This window comes from Corvus cornix, chromosome 26 (assembly GCF_000738735.6).
Source record: "Corvus cornix cornix isolate S_Up_H32 chromosome 26, ASM73873v5, whole genome shotgun sequence".
Classification (NCBI taxonomy): Eukaryota; Metazoa; Chordata; class Aves; order Passeriformes; family Corvidae; genus Corvus; species Corvus cornix.
Window position 1 is genome coordinate 6,483,820 of NC_046354.1, and position 26,108 is coordinate 6,509,927.

Here is a 26,108-nt window from a genome sequence, read left to right on the forward strand (position 1 = left end):
AGCAGAGCCTCCCCCCATCCCTTCGTAGCTACGCTGCCCACTTTAGTAGCCCCCCAGCCCCCATGGCCCAGGCTGGGGCTGCCTCCTCCACCCACCATCCCCGGCCTGCCGGCTGGTGCATTTTTCCCTGTTTTCTCACTGGGTTGGCCCATTGCCTTTAAAAGGCGAAATGCTTCGGACTAAATTTGGTCATGTAGCTCTGCATGGTTCCCTGGAATGTCCTCGGGTTTCAGACTCCTCTGATAGCACCATTCCCCGCCTCCCGCCGGGCTCCATTGGCTTCCCAGCACCCGAACCGCCGCTGGATTCTGTTATTGGCCAACTCTTGGACCGAGGGGTGTCCCCTCTGGATAACCACCGTATCCCGGGCTGCAGAGCTGCTGAGATTTAACACTTCAGCACCTGCTGCCGCTCGGGAAGCAGCCTTGGAGCTTCGGCTTCAGTTTTTTTCTCCTGCTTTGGGTACCACACAACCGCCACCGTGTCTCGCCAGCGAGCCAAGATGTCCAAAGTGGCCAAATACCGGCGACAAGTTAGTGAAGATCCAGATATAGACAATTTATTGTCTACTTTGTCTCCAGAGGAGATGGAGGAGCTGGAAAAGGAGCTGGATGTGGTGGATGCGGACGGGAGCATCCCTGTGGAGCGCAGTCAGAAAAACCAATCGGAAAACTCCTCACCCGGCCCACAAAACTGTGACACGGCTCTCAACCACCACGACAAGGACACCAGGAGGGTCCTGCAGCGGGAGCACTCGATAGACGTAAGTCACATCCCCCACTGCTGCTGCGGGAAAGGTGGGAACACACCTCAGCCCTCCCCCCGCCCCGGGCTGAGTGAGGGACGAGATGGAAAACACAAAACCCGAGAAAGGCGTGCGCTTGCTGAGGAGGAAGAGCTGTCCCGGAGAGATCAGGGAGCTGGTGCAGGCACTCCGCGAGGGAACAGGGTGTCCCATAAAATCCCGGTGATACTAGTAAAGCCCAAACCTGTGCTGGTGCCAGGGATCTTCTCCCTGCCCCTGCTCTAACATCCCTGGGCAGGGCTGGGAGCGGAGCTGGCATTCCCAGGAGGCTGCTGGAGGGGCCGGTGCAGTGACAGCGATCCCACAGGCTGCATTTCCTCCTTTTTTTTTTTTTTCCCCTCCTTTGGAGATCTCTGGGCTCTTGGTCCTTTCAGTTCTTCTTGTGCAAAAGCTTAAACAGTCTCTGGTTCTCGTGGAATAAAAAAGTTTGCTGCTTTGTGGAAATCATGTCGAGAAGCAGGTGTTACCCCATGCTGTTTGTTTTGCATTTATTGTTCACTTCAAATTCCGTCTTTTGCTTTGTTTTGGGTATATTTATCTCCCTCTCTGCACCTGGCAAATCCTTTAAGAGTTTGCTTGGAGCTCGAGAGCTTCATGTCAGTCCCTCTCCTCTTTTTATGCCGTGCCTTAGTGGAAGCCAGTCCGGCTTTTCTGTAACATTTATTAACCTCAGCACTAAGAATATTTGGGATTCATGCATGGAAGCCTGGGAAGCATCTGGTTTCCCTAGTTTTTCATGACGGGCTGAGCCAGAAAGTGAAAGACAGCGACTCTTCAGCGACTGATCCGTGTGGTCACGGGCTGGTTTCATGTCCCAGGCGGGATTCGCATCTGCTGTGCCGGGGCAGGGCTGGGGAGTGTTGGCAGCACAAGCAGAGCCAAGGATTATGTGGATACCCCTCTGCCCTGGCTCTGATTCCAGATCTATTCCAGGTCACCCAGCTGTACCCTGGGTCTTCCAGCTGGGTAATCAATCTGTAACTACACCAGAACACTTGGAAATTTCTCTTTTGGGATATTTAGGGAGTTTATATAGGAGTCTCTTGACTGTGGCCTGGGCACCCTTATTACCTTCTAAATATTGGAATGAAAATTGCACCTATAGGAGAAATAACTGAAGGTTGATTTTGAAGAGCTGAATAAGGGGTTAAATTGTTCCCCCCCACACCCCTGTCCTGGGCAGCCTGGGAGCTCCCTCTGGGTCTGAGGACAAGGCACAGCTTTCACCTTCTATATGTGGCGCTTGGCATGGGCTGGGGGACGGTGAGTGCCGTGCCCCTCACCACAAGGGCTCTGCCTGATTTCCTCACCAGTGGAAAATTTCGCTGTGGTGGGGAAGTGCAGGTGCTGCAGGACAAACCTGCATGGAGAGGGAAATGCTCTTATGTGGGACCAGTCATCCCAGTGACCGCTGGTTTGCAGGTGATCCTAAGAGGTGACACTGGAAAATCTTTTTCAGGTGGGGGCACCCTTGGGTTTGACATCACTTGTGTTGCTATTTCAGTTTTAACTGTTGGAACATGAGGGGCTGACTGGAAATTGGCATAGGGAAGTGTCCATGATCAGGAGGAAGGGAGAAAATTTGTGGGTTTTGTTAAAAAGAGACCTGGTTAAACGTGATGTTGTTTGGAAATGCCTGAGAGTGTGTGTGCAGTGGGAGAGGACTTGGGATATGGAAAGGCCTGGGGAGGAGAGACACCTGGGAGAGAGTGTAGGGCTCTGGCTGGAGGGGAGGGCAGCACGGAGGTCCTGGGAAAGCTCCTGCTCCTCTCTGAGGAGCTTCAGGCTGTGAAGACAAAGCACACTGGCCACAGGTCAAGTTTGTCAGTGCAAGTGGCCCAGTTCGATTGCAGTGCAGTAACTGGATAGCGCAGAACTGACTTTCTTCTATTTCAATCCCTGGAGGCCAAGAAAAAAATACATCCTCCACCCCTTCCTCCCTGGCATTGTTAGGATATGGGATTAGCACCTAGAAAATGCCAGCTTGCATTGCTGGCACATCAGATCATGTTGGTGGTGGAGCAGGGCTGTGCTCTGCCATGGAGCCTGGGGACGGCGTGGGATGGAATCATCAGACCACAGGAACAGTCACAAAAACCAGTGCAGGAAGCCAATGGTCCCTTCTGTCTGAGGAAGCCCCAGGGCTGTGTTTTGTTTCAGGATGGAATGAGAACATGGAGCCATCCAGAGCACTCCAGGCAGGTGCCGAGCTCTCCCCCAGCTGCTCAGTGCTCTGAGGCCTCCAATGACAAATCCCTCTCATGTGTCAGCAGATTTCATGTTGTGCCAGCCAGCACAGGCATGGTGGCCACACTCCCACAGGGTTGGCATTTCCCCAGGGTGTGCAGGCATTGCCCTGTACATGTCTATCCCAGCCTCTCTCCATCAACAGCTCCCAGGATTCTGAAGCAAGTCCAGAGGAGGCCACAGAGATGCTCTGAGGCCTGGAGCCCCTCTGCTCTGGAGCCAGGCTGGGAGAGCTGGGGGTGTCCAGCCTGGAGAAGAGAAGGCTCCAGGGAGAGCTCAGAGCCCCTTCCAGGGCCTAAAGGGGCTCCAAGAGAGCTGGAGAGGGACTGGGGACAAGGGCTGGAGGGACAGGACCATTCCCGAGGGGGAATGGCTTCCCACTGCTGGAGGGCAGGGTTAGATGGGATATTGGGAAGGAATTGTTCCCCGTGAGAGTGGGGAGGCCCTGGACAGGGTGCCCAGAGAAGCTGTGGCTGGATCCCTGGCAGTGTCCAAGGCCAGGTTGGACAGAGCTTGGAGCAACTTGGGCTAGTGGAAGGTGTCCCTGCCTGTGGAGGGGGTGGAATGAGATGATCTTTAAGGTCCCTTCCCACCCAAACCTTTCCATGATTCCAAGAAGTACAGACAGACAAACTCTCTGTAGTTCAAGGACAAGAATCTGCCCTCCTGTCCCTCCCTATTGAAGAGATGTAACAGACACAGGATAACATCTTCCAGATGTTCACAGGGCCAGTTCCATTGGAATTACCTCCCATTCCTTCCCTGCCCTTGTTTCTGTGCTTTTCTCCCCCCCACCCCCGCCCCACTCACACATCTACTTCTGGCTTGCAAAGGTTTCTCTTGATGCCTTAAATCAGGAGTGCCAGGCACCGTGTCTGCAATGTCTCTTCAATAGGGAGGGACAGGAGGGCAGATTCTTGTCCTTGAACTACAGAGAGTTTCTCTGTCTGTACTTCTTGGAATCATGGAATGGTTTGGGTGGGAAGGACCTTAAAGATCATCTCATTCCACCCCCTCCACAGGCAGGGACACCTTCCACTAGCCCAAGTTGCTCCAAGCCCAGTCCAACCTGGCCTTGGACGCTTCCAGCCACAGCTGCTCTGGTCACCCTGTGCCAGGGCCTGCCCACCCTCACAGGGAACAATTCCTTCCCAATATCCCATCTAACCCTGCCCTCTGGCAGTGGGAAGCCATTCCCCCTTGTCCTGTCACTCCATGCCTTGTCCCCAGTCCCTCTCCAGCTCTCTTGGAGCCCCTTTAGGCCCTGGAAGGGGCTCTGAGGTCTCCCTGGAGCCTCCTCTTCTCCAGGTGAACACCCCCAGCTCTCCCAGCCTGGCTCCAGAGCAGAGGGGCTCCAGGCCTCAGAGCATCTCTGTGGCCTCCTCTGGACTTTCTTCAGAAGCTCCATGTCCTTATGTCCTCCCTGCTGCTCTTCCATGCCTCGTAATGAGAATCTGAGTATGGGACTGTCTGTTAGCTGGGATGTGCAGGAATTCCTCCAAAGTGCAAAATAAGGTATTTTGTAAGGCAAGATTGAGTTTCTGCCCATCTCACTGTTCTTGCACTCACTGCCCTGTTCTTGGACCAGCTCCAGGCACCTCCATTTCCACCTAAATATTGGGAGAAGTGGGTATATTTAGAAATATTGTAACTACATAATAACACATCTTCTTAGTGATGAAAAGGGCAAACTTGGGTAACTAGGAAGCAGATTATAAACATCCCAAAATAGACATGAGCTTTGCCCCAACCTTTCCACACTGGGCAGCCAAATTCCCATCTTGGTGATGCAGTAATAAATTAATCTTAATTTTGTGTTGCTAAGGAGTGGAAGTACCCAGCTCAAGGGTGGGGCTTGGGCCAGTGCCCCTCTCTGGATGTACTCAACAAGGTCCATGTGTCACAGTAGCTGGAATTAAATGAATATTCATGAGTAGATAAATGAAGAGATGATTTCTATTAGCTCATGGCTCTTTACTGTCACAGGCAAAGACATAATGAGAGAAATTCCAGTTACAAACATGCTGTGAAGTTGATGCTGTGGTGCTAAACAGCCAGAGGGCAGGGTTAGATGGGATACTGGGAGGGACTTGCTCCCTGTGAGGGTGGGCAGGCCCTGGCACAGCGTGCCCAGAGCAGCTGGGGCTGCCCCTGGATCCCTGGCAGTGCCCAAGGCCAGGTTGGACACTGGGACTTGGAGCAGCCTGGGACAGTGGAAGGTGTCCCTGCCCATGGCAGGGGGTGGAACTGGATGGAACTTAAGGTCCCTTCCAATCCAAACCACTCTGGGATTCCATGAGTTACCTGGAGCACAACTGACTTGCTGTCACTTGAAATCCTCTTATCATGCCTGGGATTTCTGTCCAGAAGAGGAAAAGCTGCGTGTGCCAGGGCACAGGGGCTCTGTGCAGCTGTCCCTGTGGGATGGGTTTCTCTGAGAGCTGAGCTGTGTGAGGAGATGGGGTCTGTGGGAGCTGGTCCAGTTCCTCCTTTGTTGGTGACATCTACAAAAACCACGTGTCTATGCAGAGAGCACAGTCATACCCACCCTGGGAACACCCCATCCATGGGGTCTCTTCCATGGTGATCTTTAAGGGAATGATCTTTAAGGTCCCTTCCAAGCACAACAATTCTATAATTCCATTATCTTTTCCACTGGCATTTGGTCAGCCCTAAACACTCTCAGGAAACCTTTGCCAGATGGGACCTGGATGTGAAGAGCCCGTGGGAAGGATCTCCATGTGAACCACACGTGCCATGGTCTGGTGCTTTGCTGGACGGGTCCTCCTTAGCGGTTGCCAAATCCACAGCAGGAGGTTTTACTTTTCAAAGCATTCCACAAAATCCACCTGCAGCTGTTCTTGGATCTCCTTGGATTCCCAGCTGGCCTCACCACAGTGCCCTGGTGGCTCCCAAAACACCGAGCACCTGGTGACAGAGGCAGCCCCTCCTTGTGCTTTCCCTTCTCCAGCACCACTATCTTCCCTGGGAATGCATGGAGCCTCCTTCCCTCAGCTCACAGAGTCATGGAACATCCTGAGCTGGAAGGGGACCCACAAGGATCACTGAGTGCAGCTCCTAGACCTGCACAGGACAACCCCAAAATCCCACCGTGTGCTTCAGAGAGTTGTCCAAATGCTCTTTGAAGCTCACCTGTAAGGGGAGGATACCTGGATGTCCCAATCCCATGAGTTCCCGGCCCTGCCTCCCAACAGGTCTGGTTTTGATTTGATTTCATGCAGCTTCAAGCACGGAGGGCTGGGAAGTGCAGGGAAGTTGCATGAGGGAGCATTATCCTGCTTATGGAGGGGAGTCATTTCAGGGCCACAAACCCACTTCTTTCAGGAAGATACTCATGTTGTGGGTGTCTCTTTCCATGGAAGCCCAGGAACCAGTTTCCTGGAGGAGAAGACTCTGAACAGGGGATGCTGGATGCCAGGGCAATTGTGCACAGCCAGAGCCAGATGTGCACAGCCAGGGCCAGATGTGCAGAGTACAGATGGTCCCTGTGGTTTTGTCTCATGAAGGCTGAACTCCCTTCCCAAAGGAGAAGCTGAGGTGGTTCAGTTATCGCCCAGCATCTTTTCCCTTCCTCTCAGATATCCCACTCCCCAAGCGCACTCCTCTGCAGGCAAGACCCCCTCCTGCTCCAGGTCCATGCATCCTTATGCCTGCAGGCTCCTGGGAATGTCTCCATGTCCCCAAGCTCTTCTCGTGGAGGCTGGAACGGCTCTTCATGGCCCAGTTTGGATGCAGAAGGAAAAGCAGTGACCTCAGAGGGTTTATTTAATCCAAATTCTGCATATCTGAAGGATGCCGGTGCCAGAGGACAGCAGGTCCTATTGCCATGGAGAAGGTTTTCTTCTTACAAGACCTGGGGAAGGTCTTGTAAAAAGTCCTGCCTTCCTTTCTAACTGTCTCAGGCTTGGAACTTGCTGCTGGGTGGTTTTTAATCCAGTGGCTTGATTTCCCTCCATGGAAAGTAGGGATCCTCAGCAGTGAGCCCTTCTTCAACACCACAGGCAAACAAGCCGGGATTTAAATTTCTTATTAATGCTCAAAGCTTGTCATCTTGAAAATATCTGGAGGGAAAACAAGCTCCACATTTAACTCACTGGTTCAGACTCGAGGGAATTTGCAAACAAGGGTATAGCAGGGATTATATCGTTCCTTGAACATCTTCCCAGTTTGTCCCTAACACATGTGTACTGAAACTCTGCTCTTCTGTTTATCAGCTGGTTCTGTCAACTGCCAAGACCGTTCCTCCTCCCTTCCAAGAGTCTTCACTAATTCCCAGCCCTTGCCTCTCTTTTAGCCATGTCCTGACCTGGTCTCTTTTCCCTCATCAGAGAATCTTTATGATTGGAAAAGACCGCTAAGGTCATCAAGTCCAAAGAATCCCAGAATCCCAGACTGGTTTGGGTGGGAAGGGACATTGAAGCCCATCCCATTCCCACCCCCTGCCATGGGCAGGGACACCTTCCACTGTCCCAGGGTGATCCAGCCTGGCCTTGGACACTTCCAGGGATGGGGCAGCCCCAGCTGCTCTGGGCACCCTGTGCCAGGGCCTCACCACCCTCACAGGAGAGAACGGACCAGAATATGTTGTTCTGAACAGCTTCTGGCCTCCAGAAGAGGTGAAAGGGGGTGGGTGACACCGGGACATCCACCCAGAGGCTGCTCCAGTGGCTTCTGGCTCATGGAATGGGCAGTGGGCAAAGATGTGGATCCTTCCACCAGCACACAGAGGGGACTAGAGCTGGCAGCTTCCTGGACTTTGCGTTCCTCCATGGATGAAAGCCAGGGATATCCAAACTAGTCACACATTTGGAAAGAAACCAAAGGTATTGAGCCGTTCCTATTTGGTCCTTAAAGGAGGTCACAGATGGTGCCTCCAGCTGCACAAGTCACTCTCCAACTCCCTGACAGGAGGGAGCAGCCAGGTGGGGGTCGGGCTCTGCTCCCAGGGAACAGGGACAGGACAAGAGGAAAACGGCCTCAAGCTGCACCAGGGGAGGTTCAGGTTGGACATCAGGAGGAATTTCTCCATTGAAAGGGTGGTAAGCTTTGGAAGGGGCTGCCCAGGGAGGTGGTGGAGTCCCCATTCCTGGAGGTGTCCAAGGAATGCCCGGACATGGCCCTGAGTGCTCTGGACTGGATGACAAGGTGGGGGTCAGGCACAGGTTGGACTCGATGATCTCAGAGGTCTTTTCTGACCAAATTGATTCTGTAATTCTGTGGAGTCCAGGAGATCCCTTTTATTTGTCACCTTTCATTGCTCAGAAATGAAAACTGTTTTCTGTGCTCTGGTGTTTTGTTCTGAGTTTCTAAAAAAGTCCCAACCCTGTCACAAGAGGGACAAGCAGCACAAGCAGGAGCTGTTCCCTGCAGCAGATGATAAAACAACCCTCCAAGGTAAACACAGAAGCAAGAACAATCCCATGACAGCTCCCAGAAGGATCTGCAGTGTGGAGAACAACTGAAAAAACTGAAGTGAGAGCACAGGCATCTTCGAGCTGCATTCCTGAAAAAATGGTGTGAGAAAGACCTTCACGGCTGGATTGGTGTTTTTGTAATGCCCTTGGGGTCAGAAGCCTTGCTCTCCTTGTTTTTCCTCTTGTGACCAGGGCAAGTGGCAGCACAAAGTGTTCCCAGTGACACGGAGGTCACGCCAAAGGCACACACAAGTCTGGGAGATCCACAGTCCATCTAAGGGCACAAGCAGGGAAAAAATGTGGATTTCTAGTCAACTGGAAAAAAAAAGAGTAAAAATCTGAGTTCTATATTTACATAAAGCACAACTCGGATGCAGATAAATCCATGGAAATGTTTGGAGTGTTTAGCTTACATGGGCTGAGCTGCCCGGGAAGTTTAGGACGTGTTTATGTTGAGCTGATAAATAGACATGGAGGAGGAGAAGAGCGGGGTCCGTTATGTGTCCCTCTCTTTCGCAGCACTGTGACATCACTTGTGTGCTAAAACCATCTCAGTGACTCAGCTCCCAGCAGGATGCTGGCATTAACCGGTCATATTGCTCCATCCCACCCTTTGCTGTGTGGGAATCGTGGCAGGATGGAGCAAGAGGATCTCAGTGTCAGGGCACATGTTTTGAAGTCAAGATGTGGCTGACAGGATGGCAGGGGACAGACACACCGTGGAGGGTCAAGAGTTCTGCCCTGTCCTTTCCTCTGCCCAGAATGTGGAGTAAACAGGGATGAAAACAGAAAGGAAATAAAACCAAACAGAAAGCTGTGGAAACAAGAGCCTGTGCCAGCCATGGTGTGGCAGCAGGACCAGGGCAGTGCCCATCCCCTGTGCTGGGCACTGGTGGGGGTCACACCTTCAATCCTTTGAACAGTTTTGGGCTGCTCAGTGCAAGAAAGTCATTGAGAGGCTGGAGCATGCCCAGAGAAGGGAACAGGGCTGAGGAAGGGTCTGGAGCCCCAGGAGTGGCTGAGGGAGCTGGGAAAGGGGCTCAGCCTGGAGCAAAGGAGGCTCAGGGGGGACCTTGTGGCTCTGCACAAGTCCCTGACAGGAGGGGGCAGCTGGGAGGGTCGGGCTCTGCTCGCAGGGAACAGGGCCAGGAGGAGAGGGAACGGCCTCAGGCTGGGCCAGGGGAAGCTCAGGTTGGATCTTGGGGAAAATTCCTGCATGGAAAGGATTGCGAAGACCTGCATAGGCTGTCCAGGGCAGAGGTGGAGTCACCTTCCCTGAAGGGATTTAAGAGCTGTGTGGATGTGGCTCTTGTGGATTTGGGTGGTGAACATGGCAGTGCTGGGGGAATGGTTGGACTTGATGACCTTAGAGGGCTTTTCCAACCACAGTGATGCCATGATTCAGTGATTTGCTGAAACACAGCTGGATAGGCACCAGCCCAGGTCACAGAGGTGTCCTGTGGAGCCCTTTTACCATGTGCTGAGCTTACACACAGTATTTGGGTCAGGATTTATGCTGCATGCTGCTGAGGGCTCCAAGGGGTTCCTCCTGCTGACAGGGGCACCATGGCATATGTTGGACATGCCTGGCACAGGAATGAGCACCTGCACAGCCACGGGAGCCTCTGCTGAGGAGAGTGAGCTGCTGTTTGCCTCCTTACAGGGAATTCCCCAGTTCCCAAGAACCAGAGATGGTGACCCCTGGCATGCCCGGCTCTCTCCCACTAAGTGCTCTGTCCTGGGATGCAGCTCCCATGTGGTGCCAGAGCCTGAGGAGCTGGTGCTCCTGTTTCCCACAAACTATTTAAGGGAATCACCAGCAAGCCAATGACCAGCAAAACTGGTTTGATTTTGCAGGGAGGCACCTGGAGCTTGGCTCTTCTCACCTGCTTCAAGGACCTGGAATCATCTTCCAACACCAGGTGCCCACGGGCAGGGAGGGGTCTGTGACAATCCCATGGGCTGCTGGATGGGATCCATTGGACACCTGCACCAGCAAGGGGCCTGGAGATGTGTCCCCACAAGGCTGGGAACAGTGTCCTGCTCCTTGAGCATCCAGCCTTTACGACACAGAGGATGGAGATAGGATTAAGACTTGCTAGGGCTGAATTGCAGTTCTCCTGTTCCTAAAAATCCGAGGAATGCTTTTTGTGGGCTTCCCACAAAGTGCACTGGGCAGAAATCCAGCCCAGAGGTGTTTGTGGTGTGAATCGCTGGCATTCTCTGCCCTTTTTAACCCCTGATGAAGAGACAACCAGGGAAAGGTTTCATTTTGGGAATATCCAGTTCAGCCATGGCAGTGCCAGGAGAAGGGCTGGGAATACAGCAAATAGAAGAGAAAAACCTAGACTTCTAAAACCAGATTTTGTTAGAGGAGCAAAAGTTTCCATTTGCAGAGTATACAGTGGCTTTACAGCTTTCTGGAAAATGGCTGTGTCTCCATGGAAGGGCTGGAGCTCTTCTGTTAAAGGAAACCAAGTTGAAATATTTATCGGCCTTAATTCAGGAAAAAAATGCAAAATCAGGGCCAGAAGCTGCCCAGTCTCTGGAGAACAGCTCTGCATCTCAGAAAGGGGACTTCTTAAAAACACTGGCCTGAGACATGCAAAGACACAGTGATATTTGGGGTCAGAGAGGTCTGGCCAGAAGGGAAGGGGAAAAGCTGAGCTCCTCATTAAAATGACAGGATAATATGTGAGGCAGGACAGGGCAGGGAGTTGCTTACATCTCTCTGGGCTTTGGCACACAGAGCATGGCCAGGGGTCATGTGTGTCCCAGTGCTGGAAGCTGAGGTCCTTTCACCCTTCCTTCATGCCAAGAGTCCAAACATACCAAGAGAGAAGCTCTTTGCAGCCTGATCCTCTCAAGGAGCCCTGAGGATGTGAGCAGGGTCTCCCACAAAGCTCTCCATGGTATTTGCTCTCAGCTGAGGAGCAGAAGGGTTGTCCGGGGTGTTCCGGGGTCAGCAGAAGTCTTGCGGTCCTGCTTCCTCTGCGGGTCTCTGGCAATCCAGGCTCAGCAGCTCCCAGGACTCAGCCAAGGACACAGCATTCTTTCTGGGAAAGTCCTTGGCTCTGAGTTGTCCCTAGGTTACTCAAAACTGGCTGAAGAATGGAGGGAAAGAGCTTGGGCAGCTTGTTGTGGTTTGGCTTGACTCTAGCAGCCCTCTCCAGGAGCAAGTACCCAAATACCAGGATCATCAAACAACCTGCAACCCCCCTGCCTTTGCCCCGGCCACCTTGACGGCCTCTCCGTGCAGTGGGACAGTCTTGGAGGACATCCCCATCCCTGAGGAGCTCTCACAGGGCTCATGCTCAGCCTCCTCAGCCTGCAGGGTCACACTGAGGGAGGGGTGCTGGTGCCTCATTCATGGGCTCTGGCTGGGGTTTGGGATAGCTGGGTGGGACACAGGGAACATGGGGGTCCTCAGAGTCTGGCAGGTAGGGAGGTGTCTCCAGAGGGTGATCCCCAAAGTTAGAGCTGTGGATTCAATCCCAGAGTCTTGTGGTGGCTCTGGAGACTTTATAGGGCTTGGCAGCATGTGTAGGACAGACTGAAACCCCCCAGGCAGTGAAAGCAGATTGGCTTGTTGGTCTTGGATCCATAATTATCCCTAAACCTGCTCCTTCAAGTAACCCAACCCAGCTCCCTTCCCTCACCAGTCTGGTCTGGGACCCCCACAGCTGACCAAGAGATTTTGGTGAATTGTCTCTCTGTGTCTCAGAGGTCTGCCCTCATCCCTGGGCTTCCCCATTTTTCCACCTCCAAAAGCCAGTCAGGATTTGTGTGGGACCGACGGAGTTGTGCTGGTGTTGTCTAAGCCATGCCCTGCCAAGAGATGAACTGGAAAAAGTCCCATAGGCTGCAGGAGGAATTTCTCATCCCAGCAGAGGCTGGGAGAGAGGAACAACCCCTTGGCCTGGGCGTTATTCCCAAGTCTGCAGCTCTGGAGGGATTCTGGTTGCTTTGCAAGGAGCACAGTTCTGGGGGGACAGTCTTTGTTGGTGGCCAAATCCATGTGCCAGACAGCCAGCATGGCCCTGCCAGGGGAGCTGCCAGACAAGAGGGAGGCAGTGGGTCCCCAGAGAAGGGTTGTGGTGGGCTCCAGTGCAGACGCAGAAACCACCATCAGCCACCTTGGAGCTGACCCTGGATTTCCCAGCAGTATGGGTTATTGGGATGGGCCTGGTCCTGGCTCATGTTTCCCCTGTTGTGGTCCTGAGGTTCTCATATCATCACAGGGTGATGTCTCACACTCAGCTTCCAGAGGCCCCCAGAGCTGCAGGTGATATTAGAGACAGAACCAGTGTCATGCTGAGTTCACTGTTCCTGGAGCCACTTCCACAGGAGCTGCACGTGCAGGTTTGGCCTGAGATCTTTTGCTGACACGTCCCTTTCCTCATGGGGACCAGCATGACCCGTGTCCCCAGCAGTCACCCACACAGAGGAGTGTCCTGAATCATGGAATGGTTTGGGTGGGAAGGGACCTTAAAGATCATCTCATTCCACCCCCTCCACAGGCAGGGACACCTTCCACTAGCCCAAGTTGCTCCAAGCCCAGTCCAACCTGGCCTTGGACGCTTCCAGCCACAGCTGCTCTGGGCACCCTGTGCCAGGGCCTGCCCACCCTCACAGGGAACAATTCCTTCCCAACATCCCATCTAACCCTGCCCTCCAGCAGTGGGAAGCCATTCCCCCTTGTTCTGTCACTCCATGCCTTGTCCCCAGTCCCTCTCCAGCTCTCTTGGAGCCCCTTTAGGCCCTGGAAGGGGCTCTGAGGTCTCCTTGGAGCCTTCTCTTCTCCAGGCTGGACACCCCCAGCTCTCCCAGTCTGTCTCCAGAGCAGAGGGGCTCCAGCCCTCAGAGCATCTCTGTGGCCTCCTCTGGACTTGCTTCAGAAGCTCCATGCCCTTCTGATGTTGGAGGCCTTCTGGCTTCCCCCTTTCAGCCAAGCCCTCCTTGAACCCCAGTGGGGTACTCCTCCCTGGAGCCAGCACAGAGCTGCTCATGCCCCTGAGATTCCATCCTCACATCTTCTTCTTTGGCTGAGCCAAGCACATCCTGCCGTGATGTCCATGAGGGACATACCCAGGACATACCTCTGAAAATAACTGCAGGCTGGGGAAAGTTGGCCCCTTCCAAAGACAAAACTTCTGCAAACGTATTTCCATATGTCCCCTCTGCCAGGGACTGATCTAACAGCAGCTGCCAGGTCACCAAGTGCCCCTTCCCTCATCTTGGCTACAGGATTTGTGAATCCCTGGGTAACACCTCCTCTCCTCTCCTCTCCTCTCCTCTCCTCTCCTCTCCTCTCCTCTCCTCTCCTCTCCTCTCCTCTCCTCTCCTCTCCTCTCCTCTCCTCTCCTCTCCTCTCCTCTCCTCTCCTCTCCTCTCCTCTCCTCTCCTCTCCTCTCCTCTCCTCTCTCCTCTCCTCTCCTCTCCTCTCCTCTCCTCTCCTCTCCTCTCCTCTCCTCTCCTCTCCTCTCCTCTCCTCTCCTCTCCTCTCCTCTCCTCTCCTCTCCTCTCCTCTCCTTCCTCTCCTCTCCTCTCCTCTCTTCCCCTTTCCCTTGGAAATCTGCTCTGGGCACAGCAGGGTGACTGTGCCCACATTCTGCCTGCTGAACAAACAGCCAGCTCAATAACTACCATTAAACCAGCAGTTTTCTACCCCAAAATGAGCTGTGGGGTTTTCGGGGCAGGAAGTGAGACCCTCACTCCGCCTCCAGATTCACTCTCCCCATCCCCAGCTCTATCCCCAGCCCCATCCCTTGTTCAGTGCTGGAGCGAGTGCTTGGATTCCAGACGAGAAGTTCCCAGTCTCCTTTGCCTTTTAAGGCAACATCTGAGTGGGTTTGAGGGTTACAAATGCTAACAAGCCATGGCAATGCTCATTTTAGTCTATTTAGAGGAAACGGGAAGGCATTTCAGTTCATCAAAACACTGGTGATTAATCAACCGAGTACCAGGCTGTTTTCATTAGGCTTATTTTTAAAGGTCTGACACGCTGTGTAAAAATATTCCCCTAATAACTGTGCTTGTGGCAGAGGGAATGGCACAGAGGGGGTGCAGCTGCACTGGTTCCCAGGTACCCAAGGTAAATATGCCAGTGGGCAGAGAGGAGTGAGCAGGCAGGACTTGGGATGGCCATGAGGAGGGGAGAGCTGGCCCTGGGCTGCAGGAGAAGCTGTGCTGGTGGCCACAGGGACAGCCAGGGTTTCCAGAGCAGGGGAAAGTTGCTTTTCTCTCTCCTCTTCTCCATCCCCTGCCATGCAGCTCTGCCACCAAGCTCCACTTCCAGCTGCACTTCCAGCCTGGAGGTGAGGACTTTGGCATGGTCACCAACCAAAGTGACACCTGAGGCTGGCACCTGCAGCAGGGCTGGGCCAGTGGGCCACGCTGAGAGCCCAGGGATGGGTGGGAAGTCAGGAGGGGACAAGGACACGTTCCCTCCTGGGCACACATGTGGCCTCAGGCAGGGCCCAGAGCAGACGTGCTTTGGAGATGTCCCCAGGCTCCAGCAGGGGATGGAGATGGGCTGCAGTGACCCTTGGCTTTAGAAACACACATCTGGTTTCTTGCCTGAACTTTTTTCCTCCTGATTCCTCCCCCTCTGCTGCCACTGGAGCTGGGCGCCTGCCAAGGACTCTCCCAAGGCAGTTCTGCAGGAGATGGAGCAGCTTGAACTCTCACCCCCTGTGACCATCCAGCACTTCTTCCAGTAACCTGCAGTTCTTTGATGGGATCCTTCTGATGCATCCCAACTTTGCTGGATGCAAATGATGCCACAAGTGCTACCAACAGCGGCACAAACACCCATGATGGTCACTGCATATCTGCTGCATTCCCTTTTTCCCATTCTTGGGGCCACACCTGGCTCCTTTTCCCCTGGCTTATTTTCCCTGACTTCTCTCAACTCCTTTTCTCTGGATTCATTTCCCCCCCCCCCCAGTTTTCCCACATCCCATTCTCTGGCTCCAGGTCTCTCCTCCCCCAGACCTGCCCCACAGCACAGCATGTGGACATGTGGACCCACATCCATGGATGGAAGCTTTAATGAGATACCAGGACATTCCCAGCATGTGCTGCAGCAGCCTTCCCAAGCAGGGAGCTTGGACTAAACCATCACCTTCTCCGAGCATGGGAGATGTTGCTGGTCATTCTCACCAGGGTTTTTATCCCTTTCTCCAAGATCTGCTCATTCCTGGCCAAAGCCTTTGCTCTGCTTGGTCTTGGATGTGCCCAGGGTGCTCAGGGGAGACTCAGGGGTCCCCAGTGTCCGGCTGGGTGAGCTTGGGCTGGGAGGGAGAAGATTTTTGGAGCAGTTGGCATGGAGATGAGGCTGCTGGCTCTGACTCAAGGGGTGCTCAGCCTGTGGTCACCAAAGGGTCTCAGAGCCCTGAGGATGATGGATGTCCTTTCTCACAGGAACCTGCAACCTGGGCACTGGAGAGGCCCTGTTGGGCACCAGCAGTGGAACAACAGTGTCCTCATCCCACAGTCCTCCTGCCAGGGCTCTTGCTCCACCAAGGTGCTTCAGGATGTCACTGAGCATCCGGGCACCATCCTGGGAACAGGCCACAGCTTGGTGAGAAGGACCTCCAGCTCAGCGCCAGAGGAGGTGGCATCACCTGCTCCCTGCAATCCCCAGGATACCTCTGGGAGCCCTGTCCCTGGTCCCTGGGGTGGCAGCAGTGGGGACTGTGTGGACACCAGGCCAGGCTCTGTAGGGGTCTGGCACGAGCCCTCCTGTCCCTGTTCAGCCTTGCGCCAGGGAGCCAAGAAACCTCTTAACTAAATAAACAGCTCTCTTGTCCCCGATGGCATCTGTTTATACACCAGGTACAAACAGTCCCCAGGGCTGCCCATGCACAGCCAGTTCTTTCCACAAAACATCTGTCCCTGAGGGCTGGCAGTGCTGCGCATGGGGAAAGCTCAGCCACATGCTGCCCCAGCACGGACACCATGGAGTCCCAGGATGGACAAGAGGAGGAGGTCAGCCTGACTGCAGACTGGGGTGTCTGGATTCAGATTTGGGGGTTCCAGGCACCGGGTGAAGCCACAGTGCTGTCCTAATTGTGAGAGGGTCCAGGGAGACTGTAAAGGCATCACAGCTGCATCTCCCAGAAGCATCTTCCTTCCTGCTTTCCCTGGAGTCCTAAAATCCCCCCAGCAAAGATGATGAGCCAGGCCAGTGGTGAGGACCTGTGCATTCCCTAGCTGTGGAGGAGGGAGAAGGAGGTTTAAATTGCCAGCCTTGATGTGAAATTTATGGTAGGATCCTCCACTGTGCAGCAAACTTGGTCCCAGTGTCAAGTTCATCTGCCTTCAGCCACCTGAAGCGTTGGCTCCTCTCCCTTGGGATGTGTTTCATGTCATGGAGTCCCACATTTGTTTAGGTTGGAAGGAACCCTAAAGTTCATCCAGTTCCACCCCCTGCCATGGGCAGGGATACCTTCCACTAGCCCAGGGTGCTCCAAGCTCTGTCCAGCCTGGCCTTGGACACTTCCAGGGATCCAGGTGTAGCCCCAGCTTCTCTGGGCACCCTGTGCCAGGGCCTGCCCACCCTCACAGGGAAGAATTCCTTTCCAATATCCCATCTATCCCTGCCCTCTGGCAGTTTAGAGAGAAGGATGGGAACCATATCAAAGGTCATACCAATGCTGATGGAGACCCCTCCTACCCCCTCAGCCTTGGGTGAAGGCTGCAACAAAACATTGGCTGTGTCCCCAAGCTGCTGGAGCTGGTTGTGGCCAGCAGCAGTGCCCAGGACAGGCTGTGCCAAGGGCAAGGGTCGAGTGCTTGTAAAAATGACCAAAACTTCCTTCTGACCTTCCCCCAGACTCTCCAAGTTAAGCTCTTCCCTCTTATGATGTCTTTGGACACTGGAGCAGATGTGCTGGGAGAACCTCATGCATGAGAAAGCAATAAATGCCATGCTTCCATTTCCTCGGTTTTCTGCTCAAAAGTGCAAGCTGCTGTTGAAAGGAGAATGGTTTCGGAGAGCCCAGGGTTGGAGTGACTGCTGGGTCAGCAGTGCTGTGGGTGCTCCCCTCCTTGCACACACATCCAGGACAGCATGGGAAGTGTTGGGCTGCAGACTGTGAAAAGCCACTAAGCATCCAGCTGGAAACCATTTAGGAAAGGAGGGAAAGCACCTGGGGCTCACAGGGAGACAGGCGCTACCTCCATCCCCAGTTAGAACAAGGATTAAAAAATGATAACTTGTAATGGGTATGAGAGGAGGTGCCTCCCGCAGCTTGTTAGTTCATGGCCTGTTAGGGAGGGTGTCCTGCAGACCTCTGAGCCCTTTGGGAAGGGGTTGGAGGCAGAAGGAGAGCAGAGCTGCCTTGGAGAGCTGCAGCAGGATCTCATCACACCTGGGTCCTGCAGGCTCTGCCTACATTCAAGGCACTCAGATGCTGAACCCTTTCCTGGAGCTGGGACCTCAGCTGGGCCAAACATTCCTCTTCCAAAGGCCAGCCACAGGCTGCAGGATGTTCCCATGTGACAGAAGTCGGTGAAAGTGAGACTGGGGTGGCGAGTCTGTAGGTCAGAGGCATCTGTCTCTGTAATTCCCAGGTGTTTTTCTCTCACTAGGAAAGCAGGTTGAGCAAGAATAAGAGAGACAAAAATGAAGAAGGAAAAGGAAAGGAATCTCCTTCCAAAGACCTGGCCCAGAAACGAGATACTAAAGTGGGGAAAGACTCTAAAAAGGAAGAAAGTGTTCAGAAAACAGACCTGAAAGGTAAAGTTGAGACTGAGACCAAGAGCAAAGAGAACAAAGCCATGAACGATAAAGTCAAGGCCATGGAGAAAAAGCTGATGGGGAAGGACAAGAAGGAGGAAGAGAAGGGTTCAGTGTTGAAGAAGGGAACAGGGAAGGACAAAAAGGAGGAAGAGAAGAGCTCAGAGTTGCAGAAGGATGCAGGGAAGGATAAAAAGGAGGAAGAGAAGGGCTCAGATTTAAAAAAGAAGGATGCAGGAAAGGATAAAAAGGAAGAAGAGAAGGTCTCAGCAGCAAAGAAGGAGACAGAGAAGGAAAAAAAGCAAGAAGAAAAGGATTCAGCATCAAAGGACACAGGGAAGGACAAAAAGGAGAGGAAGAGTTCAGAATCAAAGAAACAGGCAGAAGAAGACATAAGAGGGGAAGGTAAGAAAGAAAAAGATAAAAAAAAAGAGGAAAAGGGTTCAGCTGTGAAAAAACCCGAGGCAGATGAGAAGAATAAATCCCAGACAGAGCCAGAAAAGGCAGAAAAGGTGGAGGAGAAACAGGAGGCCAAGGCAGGAGCTGGGAGCAGCCCTTCCAAGCCTTCCTCCAGCAGCTCTGCAGATCAAGCCAAGGATGATGAAGCCTCCAGCATCTTTGACGAGCTCATCGAGAAGGTGAAGAACAACGACGCTGAGGTGACCGAGGTCAATGTGAACAACTCTGACTGCATCAACAACGAGACCCTGGTGCGCTTCACCGAGGCCCTGGAGTTCAACACTGTGGTCAAGGTGTTCGCCCTGGCTAACACCCGCGCTGACGACCACGTGGCCTTCGCCATTGCCATAATGCTCAAGTCCAACAAGGTGCTGACAAGCATCAATTTGGACTCCAACCATATCACGGGCAAGGGTATCCTGGCCATTTTCCGGGCACTGCTGCAGAACAACACGCTGACAGAGCTACGTTTCCACAACCAGCGGCACATCTGCGGGGGAAAGACCGAGATGGAGATCGCCAAGCTCCTGAAGGAGAACACCACACTCCTGAAGCTGGGCTACCACTTCGAGCTGGCTGGGCCACGCATGACCGTCACCAACCTGCTGAGCCGAAACATGGACAGGCAGAGACAGAAACGACTCCAGGAGCAGAAACTGGCACAGGAACGGGGGGAGAAGAAAGACCTTCTGGAGGTGCCCAAGCCTGGAGCGCTGCCGAAGGGGTCCCCCAAGGCATCCCCGCAGCCATCCCCCAAGGCTTCTCCCAAAAGCTCTCCCAAGAAAGGTGGGGCACCCACCACACCACCCCCACCTCCTCCCCCGCTCGCCCCACCGCTGATGATTAACGAGAACCTGAAGAACTCACTCTCGCCGGCCACGCAGAGGAAGTTGGGGGACCGGGCACTGCCAGTCCAGGAGAAGAACTCTCGGGACCAGCTCCTGGCAGCCATTCGTTCCAGCAACCTCAAACAGCTCAAGAAGGCAAGTGCAAGGCCAGGTGGGGCCCACCCACGGGGTGGGGCTGGGAGCTGGGGGCTGGGGGCTGAGGTCCTTGCCACTGTCACTCTGGCAGTGTCCTCTGGAGCAGGGTGTCCATGCTCCCAACCCCTGCACAGATCCAGCCTTTTGCCAAGCACATGGGGAAGGAAGATCCATCCTTTAACACCATCCCTGCAGAGCAGATGGGGTCAGCAGATCCATCCCTTGGCAGAGCTCCTGTGTTTGGCAGATCTGCCAGGATCCAGGGGTTGGGACACGAGGAAGAAGCCATCCGTAACTTATTACTCACTGCACCCTTGATATCTCGTTGTTGTGGCTGAGCCCACGCCCCTGGGGTGGGAGGTGGCCCCAGGATGGCTGGAGGGACTGCATCTCCAATGCTGGTCCCAGCATGGAGCCTTGAAACCTCTCACATGCTCCGGGTGGTTTGTGTCCCTGCTGGGCTGTCCATGGGCTGGAGTGTGGGGACAGCCAGAGGTCATTGAAAGGTTTGGGTTGGAAGAGACCTTAGAGACCATCCCTTTCCTGCCATGGGCAGGGATACCTTCCACTAGCCCAGGCTGCTCCAAGCCCAGTCCAACCTGGCCTTGGACACTGCCAGGGATCCAGGGGCAGCCACAGCTTCTCTGGGTACCCTGTGGTACCCAGAGCCTGTGGTGGCCAGGGCCTGCCCACCCTCACAGGGAACAATTCCTTCCCAATACCCCATCTAACCCTGCCCTAGATGTCTCTGGACCACATCAGGGACATTCCTGCAGCCCCTCCCATTGTTCTCCCAGTAATGGGGTGTCCTTCCCTGCAGGTGGAGTTGCCGAAGCTGCTGCAGTAGGGAGCGGGAGGATTTTTCCCCTGCAGCCCATGGCAGACCCCCAGACACTCACCTTTCTCGTGACTGTTTCCATGACAAGCCCTTTGGAACCTGCAGTGACCGATGCCAAGGAGCAGGGATCTCTCTGGGACACGGAGGACGGGCCGGGCCCAGCAGGACATGATGGAGGACATTGTATTTATTTTTTGATGGTTGTGAAGCCTTCAAGCTCACTCTTCTGCCAGCACCGTGCCCCGCCGGCGATGCCAAGAACAGAGCAGGGGTCTGCAGAGCTGATCCTTATGGAAATCCCCCCCTCAGAGAGCAATGAAGGGGTTTGGCACCCTCTATCCAGGGTCCAGCCTGGGGTGAGCGGGAGTAGCCCCAACCTTGGGGGGGCAGCAGGGGACACCCAGACCATCATCACATCACCACAAGGTCTCTGGGTGGCCAGCAGAGTTTTGGGATTCAGGCACAGCAGTGGCTGCAGAGTCGGGGGTTCAGACTAGATGTCAGGAGGAATGGGAGGGTCGGAGAAGGGAGCAGCCCAGGGAGAGAGGAGGCATGGAAGTGGTGGGACATGGGGAGCCAGGCTGAGGCCAGGAGCTCCGGGCATCTTTTACACACCCACAGCACTGCTGGGGGAGCCCCAGAACCCTCAGAGCATGGAAGCCAAATCCGTCCCAGGGAAAGTAGGGAAAGCACCGACTCAAGGAGGGTAGTGGGTTTTGGGGTTATGGGATGCCCATCCTTCCTGTCGTGATGCCTTGATCACGATTTGTATGACTGCGGCCACTGCATCAGCAATAAAGCTCACCCGACGCTTCCCGTGCCTCCGGACAGCTCCACTCCCCCAGACCCCAGACTGGGAATGGGCTCAGCAACCTCGGCCAGGGGCAGCTCTTCCCTCTTCCACACCCACAGCCCACCCTGAACTAGGCACCCTGGGACCACGTGGACACCCCAACCTGGGTGTCCCTGGTCACCCACCCACCCAGAACCGCCCCCGGATGGGGCACTCGGGACCCCCCAAATGGGACACCCAAACCCTCCCAAATGAGGCACCCTGCTGCTGCTGGACACAACCAGGCACCCAGAGCCATGCAGACACCCCAAAAGCCTGGAGTCACCCAGACCTGGGCACCCCAGGACCACCCCACAGTCACTCCCAACCCTTTGAGGCCACCCAGAACTGGGCACCCTGGGGCTGCCTCAGGGTCACTCCAAAACCCCGGCGTGACCCCAAAACTGGGCACCCCAACCCCCGGGCTCACCCATAACTGCTCCCCCCCCGGCACCACGGGGCCGGGGCCGGTTTGGGGGTGCAGCAGCTCCCGGGCGTCCCCTGGGAGGCTCCCCCTGTCCCGGGTCACCCACGTGCGTGGTTGAGAGGCGGCTCCCGGTACCAGCGAAACGCCGGGTTTGGGGCATTTCCGCAGCCGCGCAGCGCCGTGGGCCCAGCGGGAGGAGTGGTATCGGTACCGGGGGTCCCCACGCCCCTTGCCCCCGCGCTCCTGCCCCTTGGGTCGGCCCCCGCTAAGGCGGGACCTCAACCGGGCACCGCGGGGCCATTGGGACATCCCACACCGAGCATCCGGCCGGCCGCGGGGTGGGAGCACCGGGGCATCACCCAAACATCGGCGGTGTCCCCTAAACCCACGGGGGCGGGGCGGAGCGGGGCAGCGCAGCTCCCGGGGGGGGGCGGGGGCCGGCAGGGGGCGCCCTTAGCGCACCGGGGCCGCCGGTAACGAACCGGGGGCGGAGCGGCGCGCGGCGGGGCCGGTAGGGGGCGCGCTGCAGCCCCGGCCCGTCCGCTCCGTCCCGGCCCCGGCCCCGGCCCCGGCAGCGGCAGCGCCCGACGGGGGCTATCGGGGGCTATCGGGGGCGTCTGGCCCCGCTCCCCCGCTCCGCACCGGGGAACCGGCGCAGGGCACGAGGCCGCGGCGATGGACGGCGGGGCGGCGGCATGAGGCGGCGGCGGCGGCGGGGAGCATGGCGGCGGCGGGCGGCGGCGGCGGGGCGCGGCGGGGGCTGCTGAAGCGGAAGCCGAACTTCACGCTGCAGGAGCTGGAGGTGCTGATGAGCGAAGTGCTCCGGTACGAGCCGCTGCTGTTCGGCGCCGCCGCCGGTACCGTGAACGCGTACGAGAAGCAGAAGATCTGGTGGCGGATCACGCACAAGGTGAACGCCGCCGGCCGCCACCAGCGCGACATCGGCGAGGTGAAGAACCGCTGGCGGGGCTGCGCCGCCGCGCCGGGGACAAGATCAGCCGGCACCGGCTGGAGCGGCAGGGCCCGGCCGGCAGGGCCGCCGCCAGGAACGGGAGCACCGGGAATAACGGCAGCAACGGGAACGGCGCGGCCGAGCCCGGCCCAGGGCCCGCCCCCGCGCCCGGCTGGGGACCTCGCGGCGCCGCCGGAACCGACCCTCCGGTGCGCAGCGCCGAGGGGTCTGCACAGCACGGTGAGTGCGCGGGGACGGGGCACGGACACGGGGAGGCTGGGGCCGGGACAGAGGAGTGGAGAGATGGACATGGAGGACCGGGACACGGACATGGGAGGACCGGGACTGGGACTGGGACAGGGGAGAACGGGGCAGGGTCACGGGAATGCTGGGAGCGGGATGCGGGAGGACCGGCACACAGACACAGGCACTGGGACTGGGACAGGTGTATGGTGGGACAGGGACATGGAGGACCAGGACACAGACATGGGAGACCAGGGCAGGGACTTGCTGGGGGGACCGGGATGGGACATGGGGGACCGAAAAGGGGCCACGGATGAGCTGGAATGGGACAAGGAGAAATGGGATCAGGAAGTGGGGGCAAGCGACAGGTACATGAGGACACTGGGATCGGGACAGATGCATGGAGGGACAGGGTCACGAGGGACAAGGACCAGGACATGTGGGACCAGGACATGGACATGGGAAACCAGGACACAGACACAGGGCCACTGAGATTAGGAGAGGATTGGGAGGAACGGGGACACAGGGGACCAGGACTAGGATGTGAGGGGATCAGGACACAGGAGACCAGGACAGTGACATGGGGATACTGCGACCAGGATGTGGGGGTCCAGGAGACAGACATGGGGGACTGGGACTGGGATGCAAGAGAACTGAGACTGAAACAGGTCGCTGGGACCAGGACAGGTGCATGCAGGGACACAGGAGACCAGGACCAGGGTGGGGGGGATCAGGAAAGGGACACAGCCAGACCCGGACACAGGGGCAGGTGCATGGAGAGATGGGGATGGGGACTAGGGGGACCTGGACCAGCACCTGGGGAACCAGGACACAGGGCATCAGGACAGGAACATGGGGAACTGGAACAGGGACACAGAGGCACTGGGATCAGTACAGGGACATGGTGTAACCAGGACATGGACCTGGACTGAGAGCAGGGAACCAGGACCAAGAAACTTGGAAACAGGACAGGTGTGTAGAGGGACCAGGACAGAGACACGGGAGATTAAGGCCAGAACAGGGACACTGGGACCATGCTGTGGGGAACTGGGACACGGATACAGGGGACAATGGGGACAGGGACATGAGGGATATGGGGGCACTAGGCCTTGGAGAGGTACATGGAAGGATTGGCACACAGATCCAGGGAAACAGGGCAGGGATGTGAGAGGACTAGAACAGACACAGACGTGAGGGGACTGGGACCAAGATGTGGGAAATACCAGGACTAGGACACTGGGACCGGTACAGGTGCATGGAGGGACTGGGGCAGGAACAGTGGGGCAGGGTCACAGGTGACAGGGATGTGGGAGGACCAGGACAGGGACATAGAAGACACAGAGAATAACAGGAGCACCTGGACCAGGACAGAAGGGTACCAGGATCAGGACAAGGATATGGGTGACTGGGATTAGGACAGGGACAAAAGGCAGGCAGTACTGGGACTGGACAGGGATAAGAAGGGGCTGGGAACAGGGCAAAGACATGGTGGGATTGGGACAGTGACATGGGGCAGGACCAGGACAGAGACAAGGAACATGTGGATACTGGGACAAGAACAGGGATGTGGGGGTACCAGGACCATGCAGACACATGGGGACACCACATTCAGGACAGGGGTATGGGAGTACTGGGACCAGGAGAGGGACAAGGGACACGGGATGGATTTGAACCACCATGAGGGACACAGGACTAAGGAGATATGTATAGATGGAACCAGGACTGGGGGCAGGAGAGGGCATGTGGGAGCACAGGGATGGAGACAAGAGGGTCTGTCACTTGGTCCGTGGGGCACTGGAGACACTGGAGATCCCTCCAGCTGCCCTGTGCTCCCGTCCCTCCCACAGGTGTCAAGGAGGAGCCGGTGAAGGAGGAGCTGGTGGAGGTGAAGACTGAGCAGTTCCACGGCCCCGCTGCCGACGGCATTCCCGGCCGCGGCTCAGAGCGCCGGCTGCCCCGCACTGGTATCTGCCCGCCCAGGGAGCTGTGCGAGGGCTGGAGCCGGAGCCCCCCGCGCCCCGCAGCCCCCGAACTCTCCCTCGGCGACCTAGGCGGGCAGCAGGAGCCGCTGGGCTCCGACTTCCCGAGCCTGCTATTGGAGCAGGAGGCCGAGCAGCTCAGTCACTGCGGCGCGGGAGAGGCGGGGCCCCCCGGGGCGGCGGGGCTGGACGGGACCCCCGAGTGCCCCCAGCTCAGCCTCGTGCAGTCCAGTGAGCGGCTGGTGCAGGAGATGCGGGCGTTCCGCCGGGAATACGCCGAGAGCCGTCGGGAGACCACAGCGGTGCTGCGCAGCATCGCCCAGGCCCTGGGCACGCTCAGCCGCAGCCTGGCCGAAATCCGTGACCTCTACCTCCGGGAGCGGGGGGTCCCCAGATCCTGAGCCCCCCACGCAGCTGGCTGTGTACACACACCCCCACCCCTCCCGCCCGCACCCACCTCGCTGCTTTTATTATTATTATTATTTCTTTTCCTCTCCATCCCACTTCAATAAAACTTGGAGCTGCACCCCCTCAGCTCCCCCCACCCCGGGCTCCTCAGAGGGGTTTGGGGGGTGATGGGATGCAAGGGCCTGGGAGATGGGACAGGAGTTTGTCCCTCCAGGCAGGTCTGCCTGGCTTTGCTCCTGGACTGATGGACTCTGGTCCCAAATTTAGCCACCGACGGTGGGGGGGATGAATCCCACCAGGAACAACCATCGGGGTGACACCACCCACCCACCCTCCCCCATTTATTCCTGTCCAGGGGAGGGAGCGTGGATAGAAGAATCGTCCCTGCGCCTACAGTCCCCATCCCGGCGCTGAATTTGCTGTTTTCTCACCCAGAAGATGTCCAAGGGTGGTTTCACGCCCCCGTTTTGAGTGAGAGGGGCTGGGTAGGCTGCAGCACTCCGGGCTGGCTCATCCAAGTGGCTGATTTGGTAGGAAAGACCCATCCCAACAAAATTTTGGGATGGAGAAGTCTCGGGAGCAGAAGGAGCAGGGCGGAATTCATGTTCCCCCATCTTAAAGCTGGCGGGAAGGGGTTGGAGGTGTTGCCCTCCCCTTCTTTCCCCATTACAGAGTCACCGAGACGACACCAGGGTGTGGGCACAAGACGTGGTTTAATGCCAACCCCGGGGGTGAATCCTGAAGTGTGCGTGCAG

The 26,108-nt window shown here is 56.2% G+C and overlaps 2 protein-coding genes across 2 annotated transcripts; both read left to right on the forward strand.

Moving 5' to 3' along the window:
* Window positions 1-259: 259 nt before the first annotated feature.
* On the forward strand, window positions 260-21,326 carry LMOD1 (leiomodin 1). Its single transcript, XM_039565350.1, has 3 exons — window positions 260-763; window positions 18,085-19,674; window positions 20,495-21,326. The coding sequence occupies exons 1-3, from the start codon at window positions 503-505 to the stop codon at window positions 20,519-20,521; spliced, it is 1,878 nt and encodes a 625-aa protein (XP_039421284.1). The 5' UTR covers window positions 260-502; the 3' UTR covers window positions 20,522-21,326.
* LOC120411295 (collagen alpha-1(I) chain-like) lies at window positions 21,010-25,490 on the forward strand. Its single transcript, XM_039565559.1, has 3 exons — window positions 21,010-21,073; window positions 22,472-22,963; window positions 24,814-25,490. Exons 1-3 carry the CDS (start codon window positions 21,010-21,012, stop codon window positions 25,344-25,346), a joined length of 1,089 nt encoding a protein of 362 aa, XP_039421493.1. The 3' UTR covers window positions 25,347-25,490.
* Window positions 25,491-26,108: the final 618 nt, after the last annotated feature.